Raw genomic sequence first — 10,097 nt, 5'->3', positions numbered from 1 at the left:
CCTTAACAAATAACCAAAACACGCCAACACCTAACTATAAATCTATTATTTTCGGTCTTCCACAGTGGGATCTCCCCCTTAATACAAGATGAATTGAAATGGAACAAAATTTAAAGTAAAAGTGGAGCCAAAAATCTGATTGCAAGCGCCTCAATTTTCGACTTCGGGAACTTAAAGGTTAAGTACAGTATAGTCGCCTGTGATTTGCAGCAGGAACCAGAAAGCTTAATTGCTGAAAAAAAGTTGATCAAGACCAACGAGATAATTGCTTTAACCTTAAAACCTGCTTGTCACTATAGAATGCAACATAATAATATAACAATTTATTTTTTTCTCCCTTCACAGTTCGAAAATTTTGGAAGGGGGTGGGGGAGGTGACAAAAACTTTTTCCAAATTTGTATAAGCCAGCTATCTATCACTTACTGGTTGCGAAATATAACGATGTGTTTAAAAAAAAAATCATTTGAAAATCAATTATGCACACTTTGCAAACGATTTTTTTATTGCTTTCAAATATTCTACAAAGTTATGCAGTATATTTCGAACCTTCTTTAGTCTTCAGTCTCTTTTCCAGTCCCATTTTTCCACTTTTTGTTCCGTTTTTTCTCTTTATCTGTGCCATGTTCACGTTTTTAGCTTTCATTTTCTTCCCGTTTTCATGTTTTTCTCCAGCTTGTCTTTTTTCTATCCCGTTTTTCCTGTTTCACTGTTTTATTTTTTGTCCCATTTTGTCTTATTTTCAGTCCTGTTTTTCCTTATATTTAGGTCTTTCAGGTTTTTTTCGCTCTTATTTCCCGACTTTTCTTCTCTCTTTTTCGATGAGAAATCGGGATTCTTCTCGCCTTTTTCTTACTCTTTTTATCTTTTTTCTTTATCGTTTTTTATCTTAGTCTGTTCCGTTGTCTTTTCTTCCCTTTTTCGGTTTTACGGTTTTTTTTTCTTCATTTTTGCCTCTTTGGGCGTTCTCTCTCCCGTTTTTTCGCCTTCGTTGCAGTTTTCTGTAGTCCGTCTTTCCTGTTTTTCACATTTTTGCGTTTTTTGACTAATCTTTTTCCTTTTGTTTTGACCATTTGACCTCTTTTCCCATTTTCCTCTATCGATTTTTTCTTCTCTCTCACTATGCTGCTTCCTTTTGGTTTTACTTTTTCTGTACCGTTTTCTTGGTTTTTACTCGCGCTCTCCCTCCGTTTTTTTATTTTTCACTCATTTTTCTTGTATTTCCATATTCGTTTTTCTGTTTTTATCGGTTCATGTACCATCCCTTTTTATTTTCAGTCCTGATTTTCTTCATGTTTTCTCACTCGTATATTGTTTTTTTTTCTTTCCCGTTTTCTGTGCTTTTCCTCAGTTTTTGTTTCAAGTTTTTATCTTTTTTTAGCCCTTAAAATTTCCTTTTCTTCTCGTTTTTCGTCTTCATCGGTTCTGGTTTTTCGCAGAGGTGTGCGCCGCTCAGATTATCGGCGGCGGCGGCGTGCATCGGCGTGCGAGTATTTTACACCGTTAAATTACCACATTTCGTAAAAGTTTAAGCAAAATCTTTTTAAAAATTGAACTAAAGTTGACAAGTAAAACAAATCTTCATAATCCTTATTTTGTGAATGATTTTTAATTACCCTTAAATCTTTGAATAATTTTTTATTTGTATGTTTGCGAATACGCGATATGGTAGACACTAGTACGTAAAAGGCAGGGAAGATTGGAATACGCACCCCATCTTTCGATTTTATGCCGTACATATGAATGTGCGATTACTATAGACCGAATTTAAATTTCAGTTTTCTGCCAATGTGTTTTTTTTTAAATTAAGGGATATTACATGCATTGCGTATAATAGACGGCGCCTAAAACTAGGCGGGTGAAATCGGCAATGTTTCAAATCGAGCAAGAAGTAAAGTATACCCATGCGAGCGAGTATAAGCAGCATCCAGCGCTTACGCAACTGACGCAAGCGTACGATAAGCAACCACCGATGCTGCGTGCATACATCCTGCTACCTACTTACTACGCACAGCCTCGAAATGTCTTTCTGCACAGCCCGCTCACAAACCCTACAACTTGTGAGAAGCCAACAGCCCGTGCGGGCTAGCGGCATACTAGGATATATGGATACTTATTTTCAGTATGGGGCACCGCTAATTCGCTAACCGACCAATCAAGGAACGCTAGTTATACTTTATAATTTATACCGAATTGTTGCTGGTCCATAATTTCAAATGAAGTGCCGCTGTTTATTTTAAAATTAATAAACTGTAAAGTATTTTATCCGTTATAATAGGTTTTGATCTTAGTTAAATTAAGAAAGGTCGTGTAATAATAACAATCGTGTAACAAATTAGTAATAAGTTGTACAGTGATAGATTACAATGCAAGTTATTGCGATATGTTCAAATATAGACAGTGACTGTTAATTTGCAGTTTGCGATTAGTGATTAGCGAAATTTCCACGTTTATCGAGCAAATTGTATTGGTTAGCGAAATAGCGGTGCCCAACACTGCTTATTTTGCATTTTTTTCTATTTTGTTCACCTTACGTCCTTACTTTTACACACGCGGATAAGCCTGCGAGCCCTCGCGAGTGATCGGTGTAAGCTGCTTGGATTGCAATGACGAGTGAGAGCGGCGACTGTGGTGTCGATAGCTAAATACACACTCGCAAAAACTTGTCGCAGTGCATGAAAAAATAAAAGCGAGAGTCCGTAGGAGATACTCATGCCGGCGTGTTCATTAGAACTAAAATGCGCGTGTGAGAAAATTAGACCACACGAGTGCGGTCTTGCAACACTGGAAATCAGTATGGGGGTAAGACCGGCACCTAAATTTGGCACCAGTCAGTTTACAACCGCGAAATGAAAAGCAATACTAGCTCTCACCATTCCGCTCTTTCTCCTCACTCGAAAAAATTTATTGCTTCTTGCTTGCAATTGCTATTGTCGTCAATTGTAAAAGAACTACAGTTTCAAAAAATATTCTTTTTCCTTTTTCTCAAGCTGTGATTAGTTTACAAAGCTCAAAAGTTATAAAAGTCTTTGCCAAGCTTCTACCAATAAAACCAAAAAAAAAAAATTCAATACGGTGTGTAGTTTCTGAGAGAAAGGTACATAAAGCTTGAAAATCGTGTTTTTACAGAAGCGGCGTTTTATTCCAGCGAGGTTGTTCAATGCCGCAGTGAAATGCTTATGTGTTCGATCGTTTTTCGGTCACTTCCCGTGGTCGGATTACTACAAAATTAGTATCAAAATAAACGAAAAAGACTGCAGAATCAAAATCTGAAATAAAAATTTTGAATTTTTCAAAAATTTTGGTCGCTTATGTCTCTTTCAAAAGAAATGAGCAACGGGAAGCAAGACGGAAGTTTGACAGAAAACGTCATGCTGAAGTTCGTTTACGTTAGGTTTTTCGATTCGCACTCAGTTGGACGCGTGGTAACACTCAGGGTACAGCAACACGGCAGTTTAATTGAATCTAAATTAAAGGTACATTATAAAAATGAATTCACAAAACGGGTTCACTATGTGCTGTCAACATGTTGACCCGCATTTTTGTCAATGTTGGACTATATCGTCGGCGTGGGTAAACGGCTTCGGCGGCGTGGGAAAAAGGACCTAGGCGGCGCGCCGGTTCTAAATCATCGGCGGCGGCGGCGCGTGCAAAAGTGTCGGCGGCGCACACCTCTAGTTTTCCGTCTTTGTGTCCGACTTTTATTCTATATTTGGCTCCCTTTTCTTCCTATCCTCTCCGATTTTCCGTTTTTCGCATGTTCTCTTTCGTTTTCTTTTTTGTTTTCTTTTTCTTGTTTTTTCTGTCCCGTCCCATCTTTTACCTGTTACATTGATCGCATTTTCCTTGTCTCTCTCTCTTCCCCTTCTCTTGTTTACTGTTCCATTTTCCCTTTCTTGTCTTTTCCTTCTTTTTCTTCCACGTTTTCCTGCCTTTTCTGACCCGAATTTTTCTCCTTTTTTATTTCTTTTTTCTCCTATTTAGTCTTTTTTCTGATTCTCTTTATCTTCCTTTCTCTCATTTTTCTTCTTTTCTCTCCCGTCTTTTTTTGTCTTGTTTTCCTTTTTATCTCCCGTTTTCATCTTTTTCACTTTTTTCTCTTTTTACATTCCGTTTTCCTTTCCCTTCTGTCAGGATTTTCTTCTTTTTTACTCTTGTGTTTTTGTCTTTTTCTATCTATTTGTCCAGCTTTAGCAACGTTTTCCTCCGTGCTCTTTTCCGGCTTTTTTTTTTCAGGAGCAGCCGATTTTTCTTTAGAATCCTTACTCCTCCATCCGCTTAGCTTAACCATCACTTTAAAATCCATTTAAAATTGGTAATAAATACAACTTCTTCTTCTTCTTCTTCTTCTTCTTCTTCTTCTTCTTCTTCTTCGTCTTCGGCATAGAGCCGGGGTGGCACGTGATGTTTCAAGCGCTCGTTTCCATTCAACTTGGTCTTGGGCCACTCATCGCCAATTTTTCAGTCGACTCAAAAGTCGCAAATCGTCGCAAAAGTCGATTGTTGAAGAGGACTATTTTCGTCGCACAGTCGTCCGGCATCCTTACGACGTGTTCGGCCCACCGTAGCCTGCTAACATTCGCTAGATGTACGACGGGAGTCTCCTCAAGCAGTGCCTGTAGCTCGTGATTCATGCGCCTCCGCCACTCTCCGCTTTCAGTTTGTACTCCGCCAAATATCGTCTGCAGAACTTTCCGTAATAAATACAAATTGGTTTTTGATTGCAAGTTGCGTTTGAAAGAATTTATGATTGAATATGAAATCGGGCTTGAAATTTTACATGAAACTAGAAGTTAAAATTGACTTGAAATTAGACTTGGCAATACACACCAATAATTTGCATTTTTTTTATATCCCCTCCCGCGCATCAATTTAGTGGCACAGCCTTAGACCAAACAAAGATTTAGCTTTTTTCTTCCGTAATGACAGTTGAGTTTTTATTTACGACCTTCGCTTTGTCTGGTATACAAAGGACTCGCTTGGTTGGTCCGGGGACGGGGGGAAATGGACTCGTTCGTCCGTGTATGGTCAGTCGCGATGTACACACGAGTTATTCTATTGAACTAGTGACCACATGATAGCACGCAGCATCATCCGGCGTGTTTAAAAAAAAAGTGGAAACCAACCAAATATGTCGGCCTTCGTCTAACGTCATAAAAATTAAGTGCTACAGCAGTGTCGAACCGATCCGATCACATCGCAAAGTTCATAGACACGCTGTTTTGCCGAATAACTTATAGGGCGGACGGAGCGGCGGAAAACCGCAAATAAAAAACGAACCAACGAACGAAACGCGGAAGGAACACACGGGAAAAGGAAGCAATCTTTTTCAAGTAGCGCCTGGCGTGGAATTTCTTGTTACCCAAGAGGGCGGTTGCTGGTGTTGGTGGAGTGGAGTATGTTGGTTGAAATAAATTTTTCCTCTTTGAAGGCTCGTCCTGTTGTTAGACAATCTCGAAGCCCATTTTCGCTTCGGCTAGAGAGGAGAGCCGTTTGAACGAGGAGGATTCACCAAACCGAAGGAAGGAGAGTGTGTACAAGAATTGCTTAGTGGAAATTTATAAGGAGTTTTCGCAACAATTTAGCTAGGGTATGTGGCGTTGTCCTGGGTCAGAATAATTTTTGCTGAATTTTTGTGTGAACGTTCAGTGAGATTCAGAGCCCGGAATAGGGTCTAGAAACCTATCCGATAGCTGGTTGTAGGTTGTCTGGTTCGGTACACACAATGCTCACATCCCACGGGATATTGGAGATAAGAGTCGAGTGGGTTGTTGATGAATATTTTTTGCGCTCATTGTAGCATGGAGATTCGAATGTTTACTGTACTTGTGAAGTGTTTCAGTAAACTTTCCTGAAGCGTCACAGATGGTCTGCCATCTGATTGTTCGATCACGAAATAAGCAAGCAGGAAGCAAGGTAAGAACAAAAATGTTTCAGAATGCTTGCCGTGATTTTAGTCAATAGCCATTTGCTGATAAATATTTCATTCATAAAATTCGGCGAATACTATAAATATAATAGAACTCATAGTTAAATTAGGTTGGTTGCATACACATTATTTGCTCTCGAATGGAACACATCATGATGATTCGTCAAGTCGTTTTTGATGAAGGTAGCTGCCAATTGATGCAAACACGCTGTCTAATCAATTTCATTTCTGTGTGAATTTTTTCCGGGCAAAACTTTCCGGCAGTTGCCCCTTTTTCAAACTCCGCATGCCGAGATTTTTCATCTTCAACTTTTCACCGTTTGTTCCAGTTGGAAGTTGAACTGTTTTATCATCGCAATATTATCGACATTCATCTTGTTTCTGCAACATCGATAACCATACTTTTGCATTATCGACATTTGTCTACACCCGCCGTAGCGACATTTGTCCTGTTTAACCAACGTGCATTTCTTCTGCTTTACCGATGCGACATTTGTACTGCACCCGCTTAGTCGACAACGATCTAGTTGGAACTTTATCTGCGCAGCCGTTTTTGTTCCAATATGAATTTGCACCATTTAATGGAACTCCCGTGGAACATCGAACGCAAGTGGTGGGGGTATTTACTTATGTACAACATTATGTATTTTAATAAATCGCTTGTGCGACTTGTACACTTTAGGTTAGGACAGCGCTCCTTGTACGTTAGTTTTAAGTTTTAAGTGAAATATACCGCGTTTATATTCCGTACCAGTGTTTTACTAGCAGTGTAGTCCAAAGGTGAAGAACAGTAATAGTCCTGACTCTAGTGCAAGTGTTTCCATCCCAGCGAGTCTGCAGAAGCAACCTAGTGCTCTGCAAGTAGTGATCCTGAGAAAGCAAGGTGTCCACCAGGAATCCTTATTCCGTCGCCTTGTTTGCTTCTTCCGACAGAAGCCCTACAGTCCATTTTGCTTGTTCCACCGAAGAGGAACATATGGTCCTTCGAACCGGATCTCCGAGCCGGTTATTCCTTCTTGCCATTGGATACGCTGCTAGTTTGAGTGAAAAGTGAAAACGAACCCGAAGAATAAACACGTTAGTGAAGTGAAAAAAAAAATGCCAATAACGCATAGCCCACAGGGGTCGCAAGGGGCTAAGTCGCCCAATGATAAAGATGCAAGTGATAGTGAAAGTGAAAGTTTCCATGGTTTCGATGAAGGCGCGAAGCGCCCTTCTACAAGTGCTGTTGACAAAAGGATAACGGTTCTTTCTCGTCAACAATCTCAAGCGCAAGCGAAGATTCAGCGTATCGCTGCGATGATAGAAGATTCGATAGTTCCGCTTGCCCAGCTCAATGTGTATGTGAAGTGTGTAGAGTCAGCATATCAGGAGTATTGTTCTTTCCACAACCAATTAACAGCGGTTCTTTCCAATGAAGAAATGGATGAACATGATACGGATTACGCTATTTTTGAGGAAACATATCATCACGTGCTGATTCGACTGGAAACCTTAATCCTAGAGAAGAGGAATTATGTTGAGCCAGCTCCGCCGCAAGTGGTCATCCGTCAGCAGCCTCTCAAGGCACCGGTCCCAACCTTTAATGGACTTTACGAGAATTGGCCAAAATTCAAGGCTACCTTTCTCGACATCATGTCTCAGTCCAATGATAGTGACGCTATCAAGCTATATCATTTGGACAAGTCGCTTGTAGGAGCTGCTGCAGGGATACTTGATGCCAAAACGGTGAATGAAAACAATTACGCACACGCTTGGGAGATACTAAACGAACGCTTTGAGAATCCACGAGTGATAATTGACAATCACATCAAAGGTCTGCTAACGATGAAAAAGATGTCAACCGAATCACATCGAGAGCTGCGTCAACTACTCGATAGCTGTACAAAGCACATAGAAAATCTCCGGTACTTCAAGCATGAGCTGACAGGCATCTCCGAGCTAATGGTGGTTCATTTAATTTCGGCCAGCATGGATCGAAACACGCGAAAGCAATGGGAAGGAACAATTGCGAAGGGTGAGTTGCCAAGCTACGATGGCACAATCACATTCCTGAAAAAACAGTGCAACGTACTAGAAAATTGCGAAGAGGTAGTTAAGTTGCCAAGTAGTTCCAAGTTAGTACAGAAATCAGCATTTTCCCCGAGAGTAACCACGAATGCAGCTACAGACAGTGTTAGCGAGTTGTGTGATTTCTGTAAAGGTGCTCATAAAAACTTTCAGTGTGACATCTTCAGAGGCATGAATTTATCGCAACGTGTTGAGAAGGTGCGTGAATTAGGCATGTGCTTCAACTGCCTCCGGAAAGGGCATCGTATAAAAGATTGTACCTCCGAGCGTAAGTGCCAAAAATGTCGAATGCGTCATCACACGCAGCTGCATGATGATAGCGTGTGGAGATCATCGAGATATCAGAAATCAAATCCATCAGTTACCGGTAAGCCACAATTTGATCGTTCTCCTGTACTAGCATCCAGTGCAGAAATTAATACTAGCGATGCTGTAGCAACAACTTGTTCAATCGCCAAGTCCAATGCTAAGCGGACAGTCATGCTTTTAACGGCAATGGTCAACATCGTCGATCGTCGAGGCAAGGCTCATTCTTGTCGCGCTTTATTAGATTGTGGATCGCAGGTCAACCTTATCTCCAAACGAATGGTTGATTTGATCGGTTTGAAAACTTTTCCCACCAGTGTTTTGATTGCTGGTGTTAATAACAAGGCAAGCAAAAGCGACAAAAAGGCCAATGTGGAGATTTTGTCAACCAACAACGATTTTCGAACAGTCCTAGAATGCATCGTAACACCGTCAGTAACCGGTTTAATACCAAGCTCGTTTATTGATACTCGCAACTGGTGTATACCTCCAGAATTCCAGTTAGCCGATCCTTATTTCAACGCTCCGCAAGCGGTCGATTTGCTTATAGGTAACAGTCATTTCTTTGCATTGCTGAAACCAGGTCAGCATAAGCTTGGAGCGAATTATCCAGAACTCCGCGAAACTCGACTTGGTTGGGTTGTAACTGGAGAAGTATATGAGCCATTAGTCGAAGCTGACTCCGTGTATTCTCATAAGATAACCGTTGAAGACGTTCATAAAGCTATGCAACGTTTCTGGGAAATAGAAGATGTCGCCGAAGCACCAGTTTTGTCTTCAGAGGAGCAGGAATGTGAGGAGCATTTTCGTGCCACGCATAAGCGTGATTCTTCAGGACGGTTTATCGTTCAGTTGCCGTTGAAGGAGAATGTTGTTCATCTGTCCAACTGCCGAGATCTTGCATTAAAGCGATTTTATATGCTAGAACATCGTCTTTCTCATAACTCAGCGCTTCGGGAGCAATATGTAAAATTTATACAAGAATACGAAAGTCTTGGCCACTGCAAGCAAGTTGACGAGCGGAAGGATCTTCCAGCTCAGCGAAATTGTTATTTGCCTCACCATGCCGTAATTCGTCCAGACAGTACTACGACAAAATGCAGGGTTGTTTTCGACGCATCTGCTAAGCCTTCAAGTTCCAGTTTGTCTTTAAATGATGTCCAAATGGTAGGTGGTACTGTTCAATCTGATTTGTTCTCCATAGTATTACGGTTCCGTAAACATAAATATGCATTCACCGCAGACATTAGCAAAATGTATCGCCAAATTTTTGTAGATTCTAGCCAAACCAGTTTGCAAAGAATCTTCTGGCGAGAAGGTTCAGAATTACCCTTGAAGGTTTTAGAATTGACGACAGTAACATATGGAACAGCAAGTGCTCCATTCCTAGCGACACGATGCCTGAAGCAACTAGCAGACGATGAAATAAATAATTATCCAATGGGAGCTGCTACTGCAATGAACGATTTCTACGTTGATGATGTCCTTTCAGGCGATGATACATTAGAATTGGCATTAGAGCGACAGAGGCAGGTCAAGCAACTATTAGCAAGTGGTGGTTTTCCAATCCATAAATGGTGCTCGAATTCGGACGAACTACTGGCATATATTCCTGCTGACGAACGGGAACAAAAAAAGGTTTTAGCAGACACCAACACGAACACAGTTATTAAGGTTTTAGGAATAATGTGGGATCCGCAGTTTGATCAGTTCATGTTTTTATCGAAGCCTTCTGAAGCGAATCAATCCTTTGATGTGCCGACCAAACGGATAATATTTTCTGGAATCGCGAGA

The 10,097-nt window shown here is 40.8% G+C and overlaps 1 protein-coding gene across 1 annotated transcript; it reads left to right on the top strand.

The window, feature by feature from the left end:
* Nucleotides 1–7,025: 7,025 nt before the first annotated feature.
* Nucleotides 7,026–9,579, top strand: LOC128739383 (uncharacterized). Its single transcript, XM_053834866.1, has 2 exons — nucleotides 7,026–9,470; nucleotides 9,547–9,579. The coding sequence occupies exons 1-2, from the start codon at nucleotides 7,026–7,028 to the stop codon at nucleotides 9,577–9,579; spliced, it is 2,478 nt and encodes an 825-aa protein (XP_053690841.1).
* Nucleotides 9,580–10,097: the final 518 nt, after the last annotated feature.

The sequence above is a fragment of the Sabethes cyaneus genome, chromosome 3 (assembly GCF_943734655.1).
Source record: "Sabethes cyaneus chromosome 3, idSabCyanKW18_F2, whole genome shotgun sequence".
Lineage (NCBI taxonomy): Eukaryota > Metazoa > Arthropoda > Insecta > Diptera > Culicidae > Sabethes > Sabethes cyaneus.
The sequence above is the reverse complement of the archived record's forward strand: the minus strand, read 5'-3'. Positions and strand labels throughout refer to the sequence as shown.